This window comes from Coturnix japonica, chromosome 1, assembly GCF_001577835.2.
Source record: "Coturnix japonica isolate 7356 chromosome 1, Coturnix japonica 2.1, whole genome shotgun sequence".
NCBI lineage: Eukaryota > Metazoa > Chordata > Aves > Galliformes > Phasianidae > Coturnix > Coturnix japonica.
Genome location: NC_029516.1, coordinates 31060328 through 31082571, shown reverse-complemented (window position 1 = coordinate 31082571; position 22244 = coordinate 31060328). Strand labels below are relative to the sequence as shown.

The 22244-nt window shown below is 45.9% G+C and overlaps 1 protein-coding gene across 6 annotated transcripts in view; it reads right to left on the bottom strand.

Moving 5' to 3' along the window:
* Positions 1-15121, bottom strand: part of HMGA2 (high mobility group AT-hook 2) — a 103921-nt gene extending 88800 nt beyond the window's left edge. The window contains exons 1-3 of one of the 6 annotated variants that reach the window (XR_001553686.2): positions 14547-15119; positions 12376-12462; positions 4909-4959 (exon numbers count right to left, since the gene is read on the bottom strand). Coding sequence is in view for 5 of the 6 variants with exons in the window: in XM_015856523.2 (XP_015712009.1) it covers positions 4909-4959; positions 12376-12462; positions 14547-14657 (249 nt within the window). In the remaining variant the exon portion in view is untranslated. Of the gene's footprint in view, positions 1-4908; positions 4960-12375; positions 12463-14546 lie in introns of all 6 variants that reach the window. The other 5 variants (XM_015856523.2, XM_015856531.2, XM_015856542.2 and 2 more) reach the window with 5 other exon arrangements.
* Between the last annotated feature and the right edge of the window lie 7123 nt (positions 15122-22244).

Sequence of the window (22244 nt, the reverse complement as noted above, 5' to 3'; positions counted from 1 at the left end):
CCTTCTCACCTACGCTGTCTTTCCCAAAGACAAAAGATTGCCATCTCCAGATGAGAACTCACCAACCACCCAGAAGAAAGCACAGTGATCTCAGAGCAGCTTTCTCTCTCCACTCAGTGAAGAAGCCTGTGTGCCTTTGAGCACCTCCTAGGCTGTGACTTCACGTGAGGTAAAAATTACTGCACAGAGAGAGAAATGAGCAAAATTGGTTGAAAAGCACGACAATTATCATGGCAATACCAGACAGAAACTTCCACTTAGATAATGTTTTACAAAGACAGGCAAGAAATAGCCTTGAGACTCAGTCTTCCAGTATCCCTGTTAGATTATAAAGGATCTGACGCAGGGGGTTTGCTTGATAAGTACTTCTTGATTTCAACCTCTATTTTCAAAAGCATGCAGGTGAAGGAGGAGTAGGAGTAGGCCTCTGCCCTGACATGGGGCCTTCTGAAACTGCTGGAACAGAAACATCCCCCACGTTCTGTGCTTGAGGCCTGATACGTCAGCCATGTCAAAACGGCACTGGGAAGTAATCGGAGGAAACACTTCTCAGAAAAAAAGGAATTCTGTAATGATTTTTTAAACGTGGCTTGGCATCACTTAAGCTGACTTGCAGTATGGAGTGTAATTCCGCCCTCGTTAAGAAGGGGAAAACCTGAGTTTCAAAAATACTCCCAACAGCTCACTAATCCTGATTGGATCAATTGAAATTCCTGCTGAAGGAAATTAAGGTCATTTCTGATTATCTTTTATCTTCTAGCAATCAGAAAAGTGTTATCTAGAGCGTCAAGTAGAAAACAAGATTCTTGATAGTCAGGGTGGTTTTTATTACAGGTCACAGTTCCCACTGGGCATCAGTGACTGGGTGGGCACATGTGTGCTTCACACACACTGTCTATGGAAATAATCTGGTTCTGTCCTCCCATTATGTGGAGAACCACATCTTCTCATTCTTTAAAACAATTTCATGACACGATGACAGCCACCTCTTCTTCCCACCAAAGTCCCACCAAAAGCTATGGGCTATTGCTTGGGGTTTTTTTTTAAGCATTCTGCCATGGTCGACTTGTGGTCCAAGATAAACAAAGTGGAGATGAAATCAGACAATGCCAAAATCATATCTAAACCAAAAAAAGCAGTGGAAACAAGAACTGAACATCCTTTAAGACATCAACTTTGGAAATCGCTTCCAGGTTTCTCCATTAAACCAATAACAGAGCTCACTACAACTGTACAAAATTTCCAGGGGTTTCAGAGCAAATAACAGCGTCATTCATCATTCAGTCTGCTGTTCTACTCTTATCCCACTACTTTCAGTCAACTTCTAGGCATACAAAAATAAAATAAAATAAAATAAAATAAAATAAAATAAAATAAAATAAAATAAAATAAAATAAAATAAAATAAAATAAAATAAAATAAAATGGCATCTTTAATTTCAAGTTCTTTATGCAGTGAAACTGCTTGCTGATTCCACAAGAAGCGGCATCAAGCCCCAGTGGAGCATGCCTGATGAAATCAAGGCAAACATTTTGATGATTTCTGGGCATGCCTATGAATTTAACTTTATACCTGTGGCACATAATTCTGCTAATAAAAGCCATGTTGCTTTACCTCTTTTCCAAGCAGCACAGACTACATCCCCACTAGAAAGCCAGCAGAAGAAAACAGGCTGACACTGAGGACCAAACTCCACACAATGTACCTTTCGAGAGGTTGCATTTCTTTTTGCTTTGCTCTAGCTTATGATTTGAATGCCTCCTGGACTGCATTAGATGCACTACTGGAGCATGTCTTCCAATCTTGTTTCATTCAAAATGAATCCAGCTCATGCGCTCTGAGGCTTCTCTGCAGTGCGTACAATAACTAGGGACAATTAGGAGATCTGATTCCAAAGCACACTCCTAATTTGACCTAAGATGCTAATGCAGACACAGCTGAAGAGCTTAGAATGTGTTCCTGCGCTGAAACCTCTAAAATTACAGAGTACCAAGGTCACGAAGAGTTTTACCTCCCTTCCAATTAATAGGTCTCACAGCTTTCAATGCATTTCACACATGTGCAGCAACTTACAGCGAAGATGAGTTCTCCAGCAGCAGACATCGTGTTTCTGATTCCACATATTTTCATTTCCCATCTGTGTGATCCGTCAAGATTTTTATTCAATTAGCCTTCCACATTTGGAAAGCTTTTCTGTGTATCTGAGTATTTGCAGAAGAGTTTGTCACTTTTTACTGTCTGTTCTACTTATATAGGTCCTCTTTCCTCCACAGCCTTGCCAAGCCCACATTACTGCTCTGAAAAGATCACTGGATGTATCACATGCTTGTGATAAACTGGGTTCCCTGCCCTCTTCACTAGGACCATCCCTTCCAAGTTTTTTAGACAAGAAGATTCATTTATTTTCCAAAAAAATGCTACATAAACAAACATGTTGCTAGTCACAAACATTAAATACTTAATTTGAACCGGCAGAAAGACCAGCTACCAGAATTCTGCAACGTTCTGTTAGCTCGTATGTCTCCGTGTGTGCATACTGAAGGAAACAGCAGAAATAATACTTTACAATTTGATGAACAACATATGACACCAAACCTCCAGCCCTACAAAAAGAAAAAGGGTCACAATCTTAGGAAAATACCTGTAAGGCAGAATTCTGTCCTCTCAAAGGAAAAGAAAATCTCCAGACTGCTTACTTTAATTGGTACTGAACTGTCACCATCAAGGCTTGGTATGTAAGTAAAATGGGATTAAGCAGAAAAATAACCACTAACAACTTAACTGAAGTTTGGGTGATAGAAAACTGTGTCTTCTGAATACATGAAAATCAATGGATAATACTGTGCCAGCTACTTTTAGGCAGACTCCCTCATTGATTTCACTTACACATTTTATTTACAGTAGGCACGATAATGGCTTGTAATAATTTAGCTGCATTTATTTCTGGAGCAAAATACAGTATTACCCTCCATGCACAGAGGAAGAACTCAAGAAACTAACTTAAACTGGAAAGAGAGAAGAAAGAGGAAAAAGGCACGTCTGGTTCTCACAGCCTACAGAAGTACCTCAGTGCAAGCTAGAGGGATGAGCGTTCTCTCTGAAAATCACAAGAAATCACACCAAATTGGCAGATGCAAGTAAACAAAGCATCCTTCCTGCTGACCTAACAGGAGATCAATACAAGATCTTAAAATATGCCTTACTTTCAAAAAATAAAAATAAAAAGTGAAATTGCTGTAAGCATGGGCTTACAATAAAGCAATGCATATTCATACTAAATAGCAACAATTCCCTTTTCTGTAAATCAGATTCTTCAGTTCAGCCCATACTGAATCTAATGTTACGCTGATACTGCCCACTCTTTCTTCCCCATAAAGATACAAAAGTAAAAACATTCTAGCCTAAAAAAGCCACAATTGTTCAGCTCTTTCCACTGAAAACTCACTTCATTTCTGACTACGAGCACTTAGAGAAAATCTTTAAACATTTCATACATTTTCCCTTTTCGTAAAGCTATTCAGCCACCCCTGTTCGACCACCACGCATTCCTCAATCAGTGGAGATGGTTTGCCTGTTATAAATTACTCTCATAAAACAGCTATTTCTGCTGCTTCCCGTGGGACTGCACCCAAGGTGAGGATCAAGCCAGCAACACTTAGCATCCATATGTGAGAGCACGGAACTGAATGGGAGGAAGCAGGCGGTAACTAATCACTCTTTTACTGTGTCTGCTGTAAGCTGCCTTCGGGAACATCACCAGCATGGATAGGTTTGTCACCCTGTTTCCTAGTGCCAAGGAGATGCCTGTACCTGAAATCTTCCTCATCCAAAAACTCCAGGAATAAGCAACACAGACAGTATGTGCGAGTGTTTTCCCTACAGAATTGCTGAAATGTCCTAGAGTACTTCATCCCTGGACAAAGCTACAAAACCAGATCCTAATGTGACTGCTAAAGCTCTTTCCTGTGTTCAGCTGCTGATGCTCTGGAGAACATCAGCAGTAGTAGTAAGGACCTTCTGAAGCTCTCTGAGCCTTCAGAAGCACACACGTTGACAGCAGTGTTAACACCCTTGCAAAAGAACTGAACCAAAGGGGAAAAATGGCAGGACAGCAAAACTGAGCTGGGCAGGGATTTGAAAAAGAAGTCTAGAGAAGATTTACCAGAAAAGGGAAAGAACTAGAGAAGCATGCAAGATGGACAGCTGCCATATGCAGACATCAGTGAGAAATAAAGTGTCAAGTATATGAAACTGAGATATTTCCATGGCCAAAGAATCAAAACACATTTGTCTGATGGCCACATCTAGAGAGTAAATGGCCAGGAAAAGAGCAAGTTTCAAACAAAACACACTATCACGACTACAGTTACCTGAAGAGCGGAACAACCTAATCCTAAAAGCAAGTATCCTGCAGTTCACTTATGCTCTTTCTCACTGAAATCAAAGAAAATACACTCTAATTCCAGGGAATGTTGCACGTTATATGTTGCCTCGTACAAACTACCATCTGAATCACATCTCTCAATCACCTTCGGATGTCTGATAGTGCCCCTTTAACCTTTGTTACTCAGTTACTGAGCAAGCTATCTCTTTGCTACTCCTCTTTGAAGGAAGAATTGTGCCTCTTTCCATGCTGATAAGAGACATAAATATTCACTCCCAGCAAACATTCAATAGTAATGTGTCTTGAGCAAACTACCAGAGTCTAAAGGTAGGAAACTGTGGTTAACTTTTCTGCTCTCTTAACCCTTTAGCTGATCCACCAGAACAAAGAGACATGTAAGATGGATGCTCTTTTTCACAAACAAAGCAGAAATAATTATTTCCTTAGAGAATGGACTTGTAACATGTTTTATAACACAGAAAATAAATCAAATGTAAATAAATGATTGGAAGTGGAATATTTACCCATTTTCTGGGCCGCCCTCGGGGTCGCTTTTCACCAGTGGCTTCTGCTTTCTGTAAAGGAAAAAAGAAACACGGTGTATTTTATACCTCAGTATTATTTAATAACCTTGGTAACAAGGAATTCCTTTCCTGCAGCACTACCCATAAGTACTTCTCTTGGGTGGCACAAAGCCTCCTCATCGGTCCACAGGGACTGTGATGTTTTTTCTGCCATTTCCCAGCCCACATGGCCAAGGGACACCCTGCTTCACCCTGCTTTGGTCTGTGCTGTGAACAGGGGCACAAGGCAGCGTTGGGATGTGCTGAACTACAACACCATCACATCTAACGTTCCATGGCTTGTAGCCATCAACCATCACCTCAAGGTACTACGTTTGATATGCAGCCTGTTTCAAGCCTAAGAAATCATTTTGTAGCAGCTACAACTTCTCCTTTCAAGCTCCTGATGTTAATTCACGTAACAGTTTTGGACAGACAGTCACCACAAACATATTCATTCACACAAAAGGTAACTCCCCCACTCCATATGAGTTTTTCTAGGTAGATGTGCACCTTAAACTCTAAGCAAACCTTTCAGTGCTCCAAAACATGCATCCTATTCGAGGTTTAAGGAAACAGGCATGGAAGGTGCCCTAGAAGTGACAGCGACATTTATATGAGCCCAGCAGTTGGTTCTGTAGCTCACCTTAAGGGAAATCTGGATTCTTCTACAGACTCTTCCATGAGTTTCCCATAGATAGGCTCTGCCCATCCACACACCCTCAGGTGAACAGCCCTGTCCCACTGAGAGTGAGAGATCTTGCCACCATGAGAGTAGGACTCCCATTGCCTCAGACATTGCTAAGCAGAAACATATCTAAGAAACATTCTACATGTTCTTCCATGTCTCCATGAACTGTTTAGTCTCCAGTTCACTGTAGGTGTGTTTGGCTTGCCCCTAGAAATCAGCTGTCTCATTAAGCAGATCACTTGCTGGTCAATCTCTGTAACATACACTGTCACCTAACACTGGGCACAGCAGATCTCTCTGCCAGAGAACCTGAGCCAAAGGAGCTGCAGAGGAATCCCTATACAAACAGCACTACAAGGTAAACGCAGTTACTCTAAAAAGAATATCTCACCAAGAAAAAAAATAAAATAAGCTGTGAAAAATAAAATTCACACTCCTAAAGGGCAAAATTATCACTCAGACTTGTTAAAATAGTAAACTTGTCCTTTAATCGTTTATACCAGCATTACATGTAAGGTGAAACCCTCTTATGAGAATACTTGTTAAAGTGCATTTGCTACACACTGCAGCTGTCCATTTCGGAGTTTTGGGCCCTTTCAAAGTGATCCATATTTTCATACTTAATTACCTGAAGGATGAGAGAAAGCTTAAAAACTCTATGAAAAAAATCTAACTTTTTGGAAACTAAAACTGCTTTTGTCTCCTAGTTAATGATACTGAAGTCACAAGCTTCACTCCAGGGCCAGGGAGGCTGAGCCATCTCCCCATAAAGGCCAAAACCAGGTGCCAGGGGCTGAGACCACTTGGGGAACCCTCACACTGACAGGCGCCAGGCTCCTGATGCATGCGAGTTCTGCCTCCTGTTAGACGAAAAACACTTCCAGAGCTCTTATCAAAACCAAATCTTCCCCAGAGGTGAGCTGAGCAAACAGCGAGGAATGCCAGTTACTATGTTTTGGTATAGATGGACTCTGTAAGTAAATAGGAAGTTTTCCACAGGTTAAACTGCAGTAAGTGAACGACCGGAACCTGTGGAGAGGATGTGTTTATCTCCATTCAGAGGGCAGAGGAAGACAAAACACACCTGGAACTACCACAGAGGAGTAGAGGAGGTCCAGCGGTGATAAAAAGGCGTGAAGTTTAGGAAAATATTCCCCTTCTTTCCATCTGGACTTTTTTTTTTAAGGTTGCATTTCACAAACATAGCCCGTATTTTCTCCAGCAGCACAAGACTGCCTTTTAATTTAGGGGCTTGAAGAAAGGTTTTATTGTAGATCAGACAAATAATTCAATGTTTCTCTATAATTTTCAAGTAATTAATATGAACAGGAACACGTAAGTGCTAAAGCTTTGCTTTTTCTACTCCACGGGTATTTACATAATCTAAACCACTCTGGTTCATCGGCTCTCTGCTTTAATTGAAGTGTTGCCTCTGAAGCTGGGAACAAATCCCAGGAGAGCCCAAAGCCACCAAGAGATCACAGGGGTCCATATCTGGGCAGCACAGCACGGTGCTCAGCCACCCCACCCGCAGCAGCCCATAATTGCTCACGCAGAAAGGAAGCTGCTGCCCTAATCCTCTAGAGCACTCTCTGAAATTGAGATGTGTTTGGTCAGGATTTCCTCAGCACTTGGAGCTATGCTAGGAGGCATCCTCTTGTTCTATGCAGCTAAGGCATCACCCAACTCACAGGAGGCTGGGTGTGTAATCAAAATAAGGATATGATAATTGATGAAAAATTTCTTGCGACCAATCATAGCAACATCTCATTTTTACTGTTGCATTTTAGAACTAGAACTGGATTTACACGCTCTTCAGTGCATGATCTATAGGGGAATGCTATTTTTGTCCTGGATGAGAATGATGACCACGCCAGCCACCACATCATCATCATCAGTGTGTCTCCAGGCAGGTGTGCAGTACAGACAAGCCCTGCACCACAAGACCAGCCCAACCCAAATGGCAGCCACCAGCCCCTCAGCACCCAGCCACCTTGCATCACTGCATCTCCATGCTGCACCAATGGCCATGCCCAAACAGCTGGCATGGTGCTTCTGCAGGTAATTAACAAGATAAGACAAGTATAAATAATTGAGTGGCTATAAAGTGCTCTTTGGGCATCTATCTATTGTCAAGGAAGATGGCAAATGCAATAGAATCCAAATTTTGGGAACTGTAGCCACTCTGCAAAATGATCTGCTGGAGACCTTGGCTGAAACGTGCCAGAGCCTCAGGCAGGTGAACCAATGGCGAGGTCCCAGCACAAGGATGGCTGCTGTCAAACCACGCCAAAAGATTATGCACAGGGAACTTACAGATAAGTTCTTTTTCCTATTAGTTTTTCTTTCTTAGAAGAAGATACAAAACTAGATACAAAACTACTGCATATGCTGTATGTGTTTTACCTGTTTTAATTCTACACAGGAGCCATCTCCTGCTTCACCCACCTTGCTCAGAGCGTTCGTGGTCTGATTTTTTTAGGTACAATAAGTATACTACAACCCCTTGATAAACCTGAACTTGTTTTCCCTTCCAGCCTGCTATGACTGGTACCAGTAAGAATGAATGAAGAATGGGAAAAGCCCGATAGATTTTCATGAACCAATTTAGGGCAGAGTCTTGGTCACACACACCATTTTTTTCTTTACCTTTGGACTCCTTAACTGAGGGACGTGGTTTTCCACATACCAAACTCAGGCCACGTAATGAGAGATGGTACTGAGTGTCATCACACACAGAATCACAGGTTCTGGTGTTCACAGAATGACATTTCAAGACCTGTTGTCATTGGTGAAGTTTACTACATTAATAACTGCAACATTACTCAAGATGCTTGTACTGAAGGCAAACTTTAGATCAGTTTTTATTGACGGATATTCCTGTGATACCTTCCTGACATTTTCTTTTCAGGCAAACACACAGACATTAGCACTCTTTTTCCTTGTTTTGACCCCATAATTGTTTTTCTTCCTTCCCAACAAGAGAGCATTTATGCCTATACAGTATTTTTGTGAAGCCCAACCGTGGGAGCCAAACAAAGAAAAGCCCCTGAATGTCACAGGGAAACACGCCGGGCTGGGAATGGAACTCAGCCTAACAAATAGAACTCAACCACACAGCACCCAGAAACTGAAAAGGAACATCCCTACTACAACCCTTCTGCAAAACCCAAGTTGTTCTTTAGAAAAAAATATAAATCCTCTTCCTTTCTTTCTCTCTTTCTCTCTCTCTCTCTCTTTCTTTCTTTTTTCTTTTTTTTTCTTTCTTTCTTTCTTTTTTCTTTCTTTCTTTCCTTCTTTCTTTCCTTCTTTCTTTCCTTCTTTCTTTCCTTCTTTCTTTCTTTATCTTTCTTTCTTCGGTTTCTTTTTTCTTTTTCTCTATTCTTTTTTGCTTTCTTTACTTCCTTTCTTTCTTCTCTTTCTATCTTCTTCTGCTCTTTCTTTTCTCTCTTGTGCTCTCTGTCTCTTCCTTTTTTTCTCTCTCTTTTTTTCTTTCTTTCTTTCCTTCTTTCTTTCTTTCTTTCTTTCTTTCTTTCTTTCTTTTGTGCTAATTTTTCACAAATATTTTAAATCAGTAACAGAATGACATGTTTAAAAGCACAGCCTTGAGTAACAGCTGGGTTGTGGGGAACTCAAGCACAAGGTGACCAGAGGCTGTTGGTGGCTCTCTCCTCCTGTGTTGATGTGTTGTGTTTGTTCTGTTCACAGAAATTAAAGTGAGATGCTGCTTACCTTTTGTGCCTATTTTATAACAAGGGAAGCATGATGTGATATGCAAACGTGTTTTTTTTAACAATGCATAGTCAAAAATAAGAGAATCACCGCATTATCAGCTATCCAATGGGTCCTGAAACATTCTGTATGCACTGTGAAGTTTCATGTCGCTAATTTCCTAACAAGCACAGTTTGTTTTCAGATGCCCCAAGGCCAGTTTACTAAGACCAAACACAAGCTCTGAAAACTAAGGGGGAAAAAAAACACACACAATTAAAAAATCCTATGAACCACGATATTTAAATCCACAACGCAATCACAATTTTTAGGGCAAACTGTCGGCCAACCGCATTTACTTTGCGAAGCATAATAAAACAAAGCCCTGGCACTCGAGTATTTTTAACTGACTGCCGGTTTGTGCAATGTATTTTTAATTGTGATGTGTAATGGTTTGCAAGAGAACACCCCATCAATTAATCACGAGAACGTTCTCACGTCTGCTCAGTGGGTGCATTTATCTCGCATGCTGTAAATGCTACAGCACAACTCAGTGCACCCACTTTGAGGAGCAAAGGCCACACACAACTCCTTAGAAATCCTGTCCACTTCCAAGCATGTGGACAGGACCCACGTTCACATGCACAGGGGCTGAGCGGTGTGAGCTCACCCTGAGAGCTGAGTCAGGGGATAGAAAGCTTGAAATGCAAGTCTTATGTCTTTGTATGTGTAAATATGTCTGTCACAACACGCAGCACACAGCCCTCAGAGGTGACAACCCCACCACCAAAAGGGGCTTTCTCACAGTGCCAAAGCCTTTCCATTCATACCACTGGTAGAAAAACTATCAACATTAATATCAGCTAGAGGGGTCGGTTCAGATGTCTGGTGAGAAGTTGAATCACTTTCAGAGAGGGTTAATTATCTATTTGGGAAAAGAGCTATAATATTTAGTGGAAATGTGATCTCAGATGCTTTTTTTTTCTGAGAAGGCTTTATGAGCCTTTTGTGTTTTAGGAGAGTTATCAAACATTTACATATTTGAATCCATAAACCTGGAAACAAATAAAACCAGTAATTACGTACCCCTCGAGGACTTTATTTTTTATTTATTTTTTAATGATAAAAAGACATGAGGACTTCAGTGACTCTTTTTATAATATCCAAACCTGAAAAGGGTTTGCTTTAATTAGGGAGGTAACCTGATGCGTTCTGAAAATCAAAATGTTACAGTGAAATTGCTCAGATCATAAATTAGATTAAGAAAAAAACCAACCGTGTGCACTAGAATCATCTGGAAAGCTCTTGAATTGATACGCCCACAGATGGAAGAGAGATTTCACGTTGTTTGCCACTAATAGCCATTTTCAAATCGCTCCCATAAATGAAATGACATCAATACTTCTCTCAGAAATCTCTACCTTTTGAAAACGCATTTCTATGAATTACTTCAAACTGAATCTCATTAACAAATATTTCTCCTAGGAAAGCCAACACTCTGAAGGGTAATCTTTAAAATGCTAAAGCTCACACTTGGACATGCCGGGCTAATAAAAAAACTGCTCTTTCCATTTTCAAGAGTGAAATTTTAACTTTAGCAAAGTGAATCTGAAGAACATTTTTATTATACAAAGACAAGGAAAACAAAACATCTTTTGAAGCTCAGGAGGTTGCAGAGTGGCTTCATACATTTTAAATGCTTAACCTGTAAAGCGTTTTAACTAATTCCTGACCTTCTTGTCAGAATACACTGCTCTGTGCAGCTCAGAAAGTTAAAAAGAAACAGCAACAAAAAAAAACACCAAAAAAAACCACCTATCTCAAATTTAAGGAGAGCTGGGAAACAACCCTCAAACAAATGCTGAGAACGCTTGGAGTAAAACTGCCATCAAGTCCCTACCACCACCCCCCAGCAACTGAATACTTATCAGCAGTTGCTCTAGGAATTTATAACACTGAAAGCTATCAAACTAAATAAGGTCAGCACCATAGGCACAATGAAAAATGAACCATAATGAGATGAGGCTACAAATACCTTCCACACGGATTTTGTCACAGATCTGCTTCAAGACACTGATAGCCTTCAGCATCGCAGCTCCCTACCAGACTTTGTAAGCTTTTGTTTCCAATTTAGTACCTGCGAATTGGTGCTAACTGCTGGGCGACCATCACCATAAACACAACTCAGCATTTATTTCCAAGCCTCTGCACAACTATTTGCCTTCACTAAAATAACTCCAGTAACAAGGGATGATTTGCTTTGATAGCAGTATTCTGACACTTTGCTTTCTCGAATTCAGATATAATGAAGGCACGCTGAATTTGCTGTCGAAGCCCATGCAATAAGGGGGACGAGCCCAGGGAGGCTGCACCAGAGTTGGATGCAGGCAGAGCCATTGGAAGCACGGCTGCTCCCATCCCCAGACACAGGCAGGGGCTCAGAAGACAAACAGCACTTCAAGGGAAAGCCTCTTTGAAGCTGATTACTAAACGAGATACCGAGGGCTTTTACTGTAACTCACAGTTTACTTTACCAGCACATTTTAAAGCTGTAAATTTCAATCCATGCGCCTATTTCCATCAACACTTAATTGGATTTTCTTCTAATTAACCGGTGTTTGACAAAACACTGAGCTTTAAATACACACATTTAGTCTGTATAACATTACAGCATAGCCTGGAAGTGGGTAAGAAATGTATCTTCTTCCAAAAATCTACATTGAGATACAGTATCCTTAACACTGATTTCACCACTGATTTGGTGGTATTTCACTGTTCAAGAAGCAAACTGCCCTTCTGAGTTCTGTGCTCCATGTCCTGCAGCCTGTTGTTTCTAAACTTAAAATGCAAACTACACGCTGTACGTACATACACTATAGGGAGCCTTTCTCACAGGCTCCAGCCCCACTGCTCACTGCCTGCAGGACCACGTCCTTTGCTACCACTTGATTTTAAAAGAAGAAAAAGAAATAAAAGAAGAAAGAAAGAAAAAAAAGCATTAGGAATTTTCTCTTTCATGCTCTCACCTTCTGAGCTGCTTTAGAGGGACTCTTGTTTTTGCTTCCCTTGGGTCTTCCTCTTGGTCTTTTAGGAGATGGTTCACCAGTTGGTTCCTAAACACAGGAAAACACGCTTGTTGTGGCAAGCTGCTACAGCACCCGAGATCTGAAGGACAGCCTACAAGCGAGCGGTTACTGAGAGCAAGAAGAATTAACAGCCTAAAGAAACGCGACAACTTCTCAAGTACAGCACGAAAAACTTAAACAGCTCGAGGTGAAGAGAAAAATCCCATCTGCACAATGAAGGAGTTCAGCTTTCCTTGCAATTGCTCAGAGAGCTCTGAGAAGCTCCAGTGCTCAGCCCAGCACGCTGCAGCAGAAAGCAGTTCTTAAAGAAGATGGCTATGGCTTCCCCTCGTGCAGGAACGAGTATTCAGAAGTTAATAGAGTTATCCATTTCATTTTAATCGCGTTTCATTGTAACCAGATGCAATTAGCGCATGCACTTCTGCTTTCGGGAGAAAAAAAAAAACACAACACACAAACAACAAACAAACACAAAACCAACCAACAAAGCTGCCTACTGGGAAACCAGAAAGATTTGAGATTAATCTCCCTCCTAAGGACACAGATACTTCGGGGGGAGTTTTTTGTACCGTTCTACGTTACATTCACACCTATTCGCAGCAAAACGCAAAGGCAAAAAGTTCCCTCCAGTGGAGCTTTACGGGAGAGAAAGGGTCTGAAATAAACAAACAAAAAGAAGCCTAAAACGCCGAGACGGGAGCAATGAGCGCTTCGGAAGTTTTAAGCAGCTCCTGCGTCTGACAGTGCCCAACCAGTGCTGGGCAATGGGGGGAAGTTACGCGGGTTCGGGCTCACAAATCCTACCGAACTCTTCCACTTTTCAATACTTGGCGTTTCACTCGGAGCCCGGAGCAGGATGGGGCACAAGCAAATGAAATGCCCTTTGTTAGCTTAAATCAGCCCGAAACCCGCAGCTCTCCGACCGCCGACGGCTCAAGGGGATGGTTGCAGAGGGGTCCCCTCCCCGCGGGGCCTCGGCTGGAGCCCCCGCCGCACCGAGGAGACTCCGAGCCTTACGTGCATTCAAATGCGAAAAGAAATGAAAGAAAGTAAAGAAGAAAGAAAAAAGAAGAAGAAAAAAAACGAAAGAAAGGGAGAAGAAAAAAATAAAATAGGAGTGGGGGAATTTTAAAGGAAAATAAATAAATAAAGGAAGGCCCAGAACGGCGCTGATGGGGGTAGCGGGTCGGAGCCGGTCAGAGCGGTACCGGGCAAAGCGGGAACCCGAGGGACGCCGGGGATACGGCTCCGGGAAAGCGAAGCGCTCAGCCCCTGCAGCGCAGCACCGAGGGGCCCGGCCCGCGGCTCCCACGGCCCCCGGAGCCGCCGATGCCGAATGAATGGGGCGATAACCGAGAGTCCGCTTAGCGGCCGGCAGCTCCGCGCTCGCAGCCGCGACCTGCGAGGGGTTGCGGACGCGCCGCACCGGGCCGCGGCCACCCGGGTGCTGCGACAATGGCACTCGGGGGAGGAGGGAGCGGACGGGCGGGGGCTGGGAGTGAGGTAAGGAGAGCGCGGCCACCCCGGAGCGGGTCGGTCCCTGCGGGCCCGGGGCGGGCGGCGGGGGCGAAGGTGGCGCGGTGCGGTGCGGGGCAGTGCGGTGCGGGGCAGGGCAGGGTATGGCAGCCCCCCCGGCTGCCCCCACCTCCGTGAGAGGAACGGGGGCACCGCTGTGCAGGGGGAGGAGGTGGGGAAGGGGGGATGCGTTAGGGGGGAAAGAAAAAAAAAAAAAAGAAGGAAAAAAAAAGAAAGAAAAAAGGGCAGCCCTACGCGACCCTGCAGCCCCCTCCTGTCCCTCAGCGCCGGGCTCCGGGGGCAGGATGGGGCCGGCTCGCTCGGGCTCCGGCCCCGGTGGGACCGCCACACTCAGACGCGCACGAACGCGACCCTGCCGGCTCGAGAGAGGAGCGCGCCCGGCGAGCCCCCGCTCCCCGCTTTCGCAATTTCAAACTGAGCTCGCAGTGCCCCCGCGGGCGCTGGTTGGTCGGAGCCGCGTTCCCCACTGACACGGCGCGGCCCCGGCGAGCGGCCGCCACAATAGCGGAGCAACGCGAGCAGCGCTCGGCGCTCAGCCCCCGGCCGCGGCAGCCGCGGCGCAGCGCGGTACTGACTTGGGGCTGCTTCCTGGGTCTGCCTCGTCCTCGCTTCTGCGGCTCGGCGGCGGCAGGTTGCTCCGGGGCGGCGGTGGAAGGCTGGCCGTGTCCCTCGCCTTGGGAGCTCATGGCGAGCCGAGAGCTCAGCCCTCCGCCCGGCTGTGCGCGGCACCTCGCGACGGGGGGGAAGCACACGGAGCGCTTTCGCTGCGCGCTGCCACCGCCGCACCGGACGTCCTGGTGCTGCCAAAAAGGAGAGGAGAGGGGAGGAGGAGGAGGAGGTGATGGTGGTGGCGGTGCTGGAAGAGGAGGGGAATGGGAGCTCTCCGACAATTTAGGAAGGGGGTGAGGAACGCGGAGCGGTCCCAGAGCGGGAGGGTTAAAAAAAATAAAATTTAAAAAAAAAAAAAAATTTAAAAAAATTATATAAAAAGAATGAGCGATCGCAGCGCTGGGAGGGAGGGGGGAACGCTCCGAGCAAAGACGGGAGAGCCCCGCACAGGGCAAGTGGCGGCCGTGCGCTCAGAGGGGCCGCGCCGAGCGGGGGTCGCACAGCGCGGGGCCGGGCCGGGAGCGCGCCCGGGGCGGACGGGGGGCGCGGGAGCAGCGGCGGCAGCGGGCGGAGGGAGCGCTCATTTAAAAATTAATAATAACGCGATTTGGGAGATCGGGGAGGAAAAAGGGGGGTTGGGGGAGAGGCGGTCCCGCGTTCGTGTCTGTGATGTGAGCTGCTGGGACTGGAAATATTATTATGCGAGTCCTGCCCACGGACTGAGCGGGGATGAGGGCTTTAAAAAAAAAAAGGAAGGAAAGGAAACCACCTTGACTCGCGGGTGGAAAAAGCGGGGGGGGAGATGGGGGGGAAGAGAAAGAAAAAGGGCCGGGGCGGTGGGCGAGAAGGAGGCAGCAAAGCGCGCAAAGCGAGCAGCCCCGCGCGGAGCTGGCTCCGGGCCACGCACAACATGCGGAGCGCGGCGGCCGCGCCGCTTCACGTGTCCAGCCCGGCCCGGCCCCGCCGCCGCGGCAGGTTTAAAGGGCCAGGCCGGGTCCCCAGCCCGCACCGCTGCACGTGGGCGCGCCGCCGCCGCGCGGAACAAAGGATGCGGGGACGGGGCCGCCCCTGGGCCGGGCCCGACGGGCGCCACCCGCGCCCCGCCCGCGGCCAGCGGGGAGACCTGCTCGGGCGGCGCCCAGCTCTGCCCCGCGATGCGGTGTGATGGGACCGAGCCGCCGGGCGGTGCTGGAGGGACGGCGGCAGCAACGGGGCTGCAGGCGGGAGGCGTTCCTCGGCCTCCGACGGTCGAGCTGCGCCCGGAGCTCCTGCTTCGGTGCGGGCGAATAGCGAGAGCCTGCAGGAGGGAGCGGGAAGGGCTGCGCTCTCCTGTATAACGCTATCGAGGGCAGAGATGGTGCTGCTGCACTTCTTAGGTGCGCCAAAGTGTGTCGATAATTACAGGTTATTCGCTGTCGACAGATAGATAGGAGAAATGTTGGTCTCTTTTCGGTAGTGCTTGGGGATAGGACTAGGGGTAATGGGATGAAAGTACAGAATAGGAAGTTCCGCACGAATGTGTGCAAGAACTTCTTTACAGTGAGGGTGACGGAGCACTGGAACAGGCTGCCCAGGGAGGTGGTGGAGTCTCCTTCTCTGGAGATATTCAAGACCCGCCTGGACGCCTACCTGTGTGACATGGTGTAGGGAGCCTGCTTTGGCAGGGGGGCTGGACTCAATGATCTCTAGAGGTCCCTTCCAACCCCTACGATTCTGTGATTCTGTGTAACCGAGCAAAAAGTGACTCCGGTCAAACGTGTGCAGGGCTGTGCCGAGAGACAGCTGAGTTCTTTTCTGTGCGGTAGGAAAAGTACACTGCAGCCAGATGGGCTAAAGAAAGAGTAACCCTAGAGCACTTCTTAAAGCCGCGCGTATTCCCAAAGTGAGCTTAATCCAATCGCAGGCCGTCCGGAGCCCCACTCCCCCCATCCCCAAACGCAGCCCTTGCCGGGAGATGGACACGCTCCACCTGTTGGGTCCCGCAGCTCTGGGGAAAGCCCTACTGGCCCAGCTATGCACTGCGGGTTCCCATCGCACCACAGGGGGGATCTGGAGGGCTTCGCACTCATCCTGGCCATCAGAAGGATCATTCGGCTGCTGTATTAGACCAAGAATCCAAATGGAGATTGTAAAGTCCACAGTTTAAAGCATAGCAGCACATAATTTTTATAGCATCCATTAATCTCTTTGAAGAGTATTCATGTCTGTGGAAGACAGTGGCACACGCAATTACCGAAACCTGAAGCTCCAAAGCTGCTGTCTGACAGATTAATCCCACATGGGCCATTAGTGGTTCCGTCAACCTTTCCTTGAGCAGTTCCAGTAACGGTGCCACAGCCCAAAGGTTTATACATGCAGCCATAAGCAAACACCTTCAGGTGGGAGCGGTGTTCCTATACTCGCTGTCTGAAGGCTGTTTGGACATGGCAGGTCCTTTATGTACACCCAGGTCCTGCTGGGTGCTGCCCACAAACTCACCCGCATAACAGGGATCAGCACTGGGATGGCTACAGGTCTGATAGCCACTTTAAGCTGCCATCGTTCCACCCTCAGGCCTTATCTCACAAACCAGGTGAAGCTCCCAAGTGCAGCCCTGGCTGCGCTGCCTTGTCTGCAGCAATCCAACAACATCTGCACCCCAAGTGCCTGACACAGGGAAGCACCGCAGCACCAGCACCCAGTGAACCAGGCTCCCAGAGCAGATGGGAGCCAGCACAATGCCTCCATTTGAGGTTCCTTCCCCCAGAAGATTCGTGATTGTCCCCTCTGCTGCTCCTTACTTCCCCACTGGTAAAGGGTCACTGCATGATACGGAGTGAATGGCGGCAAACAGGGCTGTGTAACCATTGAGAGGCCTTCAGTGGTTCACATTGGAAGGCATTCTTCAGCAATACACCCCCAGTGTGCTCAGGCAACGGGGTCAGGATACATGGCCTGCCTGCCTGAGGGAGGCCTGCCTTCTCCACCTGGTTCCCCTGGGACACATAGGCTACTCCAAAGGGACAGGGATAAGACAAGTTTAAGACCTTGCTCAGTGGGACCAGTAACTGTTTGGCTTGGAGGAGTTCTCTGGGCAGAGATGGGAGAGCAGCCAGTGAGAAGCACTGGTCTCTGATTCAGAACAAGGGGAGCAGGCGCGAGAGCTATGGGGCAGCAATTGGACAGGCCTGCTGTGCTGCCAGGCTCTGTCTTACTCCTGCTTACCCAGTGTAAAACAGAGGCTGCTTCAGTCAGCAGATGGCTGGGATAATGCTTTAGGGAAGCATGACTGCGACTGACAACCAAGACCCAGAAAAGAACGTTAAGGCTCACTCTCAGGCCTTGTCTGCACAGGGGAATTTTCCTCCCTCCTCCAAATTCCCACAATTTCGAATATGAATGCAGCTGCACAATTGTTAGGGATGTTGGGAGCCATAATATATGAGTTTTCATCCCGTCAGCCATTTGCAGCACTGTGTCAATTAACCCTCCTCAGAGCAGGGTTAACTGATCCAGTGCCACAAGCGGCTGCTGGAGCCGAGAGCTGTCTATGCTGAGCTCCCATTGCTGTGAGCCCCGGTGCAGCTGCAGGGGAAGCAGCCCATGTGGCATTATTTTGGTAATAATTCCCTAACCCTGAAACAGCCTAAGAATGCAATATGGCCACACTGTAGGATTTTGTCAAAGTGACAAAATAAGTCCCACTGGTGTCCATGCACTTTTGGAAGCAGCACACTGCTGATACAGGTGTCACCCCATGCCCAGCAGGCCTAACCACTTTCTGCCCTTGTCCACCACCGTCTAAAGTTGCTCTGCATTTGTTCTACTTTGAAGAACCATTTATATGACTGATACCTGCAGTCAGCGTTTGTTCATTAACACAATTTGGATGTTTTGAAGCTCAGGCTCGGCAAAAACCTCACTGAGTATCTCTAGCTCACTACAGCCCTTGATTAATGATGGCCAGGTTTCATGTCATGCTTGGCATTTTATGCAAATACAGAAAATAGTTCTGTGCAGACTGTACATGCCTATAAATATCTGTGGAGGCTGAACACACCTGCCCAGGAACAGCCTGAGGAGATGCCCAGCCCAGGGTGCTGGGGTGTGGGGCAAACTCTAGTTTGGCAACAACTCGGATATAACCAGGAATTTTGAGAAAGGGGGAAGGAACCAGCTCATTCTTCCCTCACCCCTGATATTTCTACTGGCTGTTTCCATTGCTTGGGGGTCTGTCTGGACAAGGGGCGGGAGCTGCCTGCAGAGCAGGTGCCACAGCAGACCCTGAGAGGAAGGAGAAATGATGTCCCTGCTACCCTTCAGCTCAGACCAAGCTGTGGAGGTGCATGGCAAAGTTCTCAGGTCACAGTTGTCACACAAGGAACCTGCCTCTTGGTGAGCATATATTTGCTTAAATGGTTTGCATTAATCCCTAGAAAGGCTCTCATTAAGAAAAATGGTTAAAAACTCCCATCTTAAATCCCGGTGGAAGTGGATTTCTACTCTCCTTTAGACCTTTTCCCCTTCAATATTAGGCTCAGTATCTTGCATGTGTTTTTATATGAAACCCTGTGATTAAAAGTACTTAAGACTGGCTCATTTTTCTCTGCAATGAGTTCAGTTATTTCCTTTTTCTACCTTCCAGAATTTACTATACCATATCTAAATATTGGCTGCAGTCCACATGTTTTAGATCATGCTCTATAATGGTCCTGTTGTTACAGAATCCTTTGTGTGTGTGTGTGAGAGAGAGAGAGAGAGAACATGCATATGTGTTGGAAGGGAGGCAGGGTGCATATAATTGTTTGGAAAGAGAAATCAGCGTATATTAATTCCATGAGTGATTTCTGAACTGATAACATAAAAGTGATAAAAATAGTGAGCAGTGAAATTACGGACCTCCAGTGCCCTACCTAGCACATGGCCTAAATAATACTTCTGATCCCAATATGTTACTCTGCTGTATATATTCTACCAATAAAATGACTCATTCATCTTTCATTGCTATATAATTTTAAAGATCAGATTTATTGCTGTTACATTTCCTCGTTTTTACATAGGTTCTAAATGTAGATCCTTCGATCTGAGCCATACAATGTGTTAGTTAACCGTAAGCTACCCGAGGATGGATCAGGGCAGCAGCTGAAAGTCCTCCTTCGTCACACAAAAACCTCATTGCCTGCCGAAGACCACACAGAGAATGTACACACATAGAGTAAGTCAGAGATCTTGGGGAAAAGCAGGGTTGGATTGGATGTTTCATTCGAGAAATCACAAGCTTCAACTAAAAATAAGTCCTCATGCTTGGGGCTGTGGAGCCATGAGCATGCGGCACATTGGCACCCAACTTTCATGACTCCTTGTGGGTGAGCCCTAAGGTGCTCTTGAAGGTGATGTGGATCCTGAGCACTTTTCCACATTCCTCAGGCTGCCAGAACATACAAGATGCAAAAGCCCTGTGCTGACGGTTCCACTCATCTCCCACCCTGCAGGGCCATGTGTTGGGGATCAGGCCATGCAGAGGGCTCAGTGGATGTCGCTTTGGGCTGGAATGAGTTTCACCCACAGAAAACATACTGGCTTTCTATCATTTTTTCTTTCCCCCACAAGCTAAGATAAATTTTTGCTTTGGTCCATTAACAATACTTGTATTTTTAATCAGAATTATTTTGAATGGTATTTTCTTTGGAAATAACAGTAATACAGTTTATGTGAAATACAAACAAATGAGGGAACGATTTTTACCTAAATGTATGAATAGCATTTTGCAATTTGTCATTGTGATATATTTATCTTTTGAACTTTAAGTGAGCTCAGCTGAAAAAAATGCTTCTCTTCAGCACATGACTGGAAAATATATTACACCAGAGAAGTATATTGCTGTTTCAGTTCAGAAATTAGTGGCTAAATATAATTTTCCACTATACTTACTTTCACAAAATATGTAGTAAACTATTTACATTACAGTAAATTCTTAGTACGTATCCCAAAAGGTGTTAAAATCAGCGTTCTCACCCAAATTAATGGATATTTTGTGAATGCACATTAAGAGTGAATAGATCTTTAAGATCTGTTAGAAAAGACTCGTAAGATATTTTGTTGTCTGCTGAAGCCTTCAAACCACTGTAATGTGGCTAGAACAAAGAGTTGTCAACACAGTGGACTCAGGGGAACAGAGAAGAAACCAGTGAGGAGCGGAGAGATGCTGGCTGCCCTGCAAAGCAGTGACAAGGCACACATGAAGAATTAGGCCTGCTCCCTGCCTGAGAGCCTTCCAGCAGCGTGGCACATTTGTCTCTATGTGCAGTCCTTCTCACTGAAGCTTCCTGTAGACCAAGAGGAGCTGCCTGGCCGCTCCTTACCCTGCTGGCTCAGGAGCAGGAGCGGACCTGCCTGCAAGCTGGATGATGGCAGCTGCTCCCATTTTGCCCAGGGGTCATCTGCCTGTCACATTGCAGACATGTAACCACCGTGTGATGGAGAGCAGCCAAGCGGCCATCAAGACAGGCTGGGGCTGGGTGAGAGCTGCCACTGCTGCCAGAACTGTGCCTTTCAGGCGCTCCCTGCTCATTGTGCCCAGGAAGAAAGCTGCTGTGGGATGGACATGTTGTCCCCTTCACCTGCTGTCCACGAGGCGAGCAGCTGCTTCTTACAGCATGCCATCACTATGTTCCCAAACCATTCAGCTCCTCTGATAACTGGATTGGTTTTTGTCCACTTCCCCTTTTGTGCGTACACAGTCTGCACAGCATGGTCTGAGTTTTACAGTGCTGGTTTTGGAGCTCAGGTGGAAGATTTCCTTCTTTTCCCTTATCAGAGAGCACACCTTGGGCACAGCAGCTACACTCACAGTGTCAGAGGTGCCTGGGTGCCAACCTCCCACTGAGCTGGGCAGAACAGAAAGCAAGCACCATATCGAGGAAAGGCAGATGTCAGTATTCCTCATCTTCAGTGCCATTTAGGATGTGAAGGGATTTCTGGCCCACAGAGACAAGGGTGATGGCAACCATTCAAAAATCACATGCATGACAGAGAGTAGGGCTGAGGAAAAACTGTTTGGTTACCTAAGGCAAAGAAACATCTTTAAATGTTTTGGGCTGTGACTCGGAATTAGTAGAAAGAGGTTTAAACAAATCTTCATACTTAAAGTTCTGTCTGAAAATACTCGGAGCCTTAAACATTTTTTTTTTTTTTTTTGAATAATGATATTAGTAAGAGTCCATTATATAATCATAAGAAAATTAAAACTCTCCAGGGCATGATCTTAGCTGTGTAATTAACTGGGGTGGTTAAAAGTACAAAGTAAACCTGAAGCAAAATTTGTACCAGAACCACACCTCATTATGTTTTGCTGCCTAAGTCTATCATAAATAGAGATGTTTATTACACATCTGCCATTTAATGTATGTACTACATGCAATGCTGTATTTTATTTAGATTTAAAAATTTAAAAACACAAGATGACAAGCTGTGTTACTATTAACACATGCCTTGAGGACTGGGGGTGCACATTCTATTTGTGCCTTCGGTTATGTTACAATACAGCCACTCCAGAGTTAGAAATGTAGAGGTACATTGGGCAATTAGTGTGCCTGATTTCAGGTCACAGAGTTTCACTGGTGTGAAAGAACAATCAAGCCCTGTATATCCATTCACATTTATTAGACCAAACTTTGTAGTCTCTC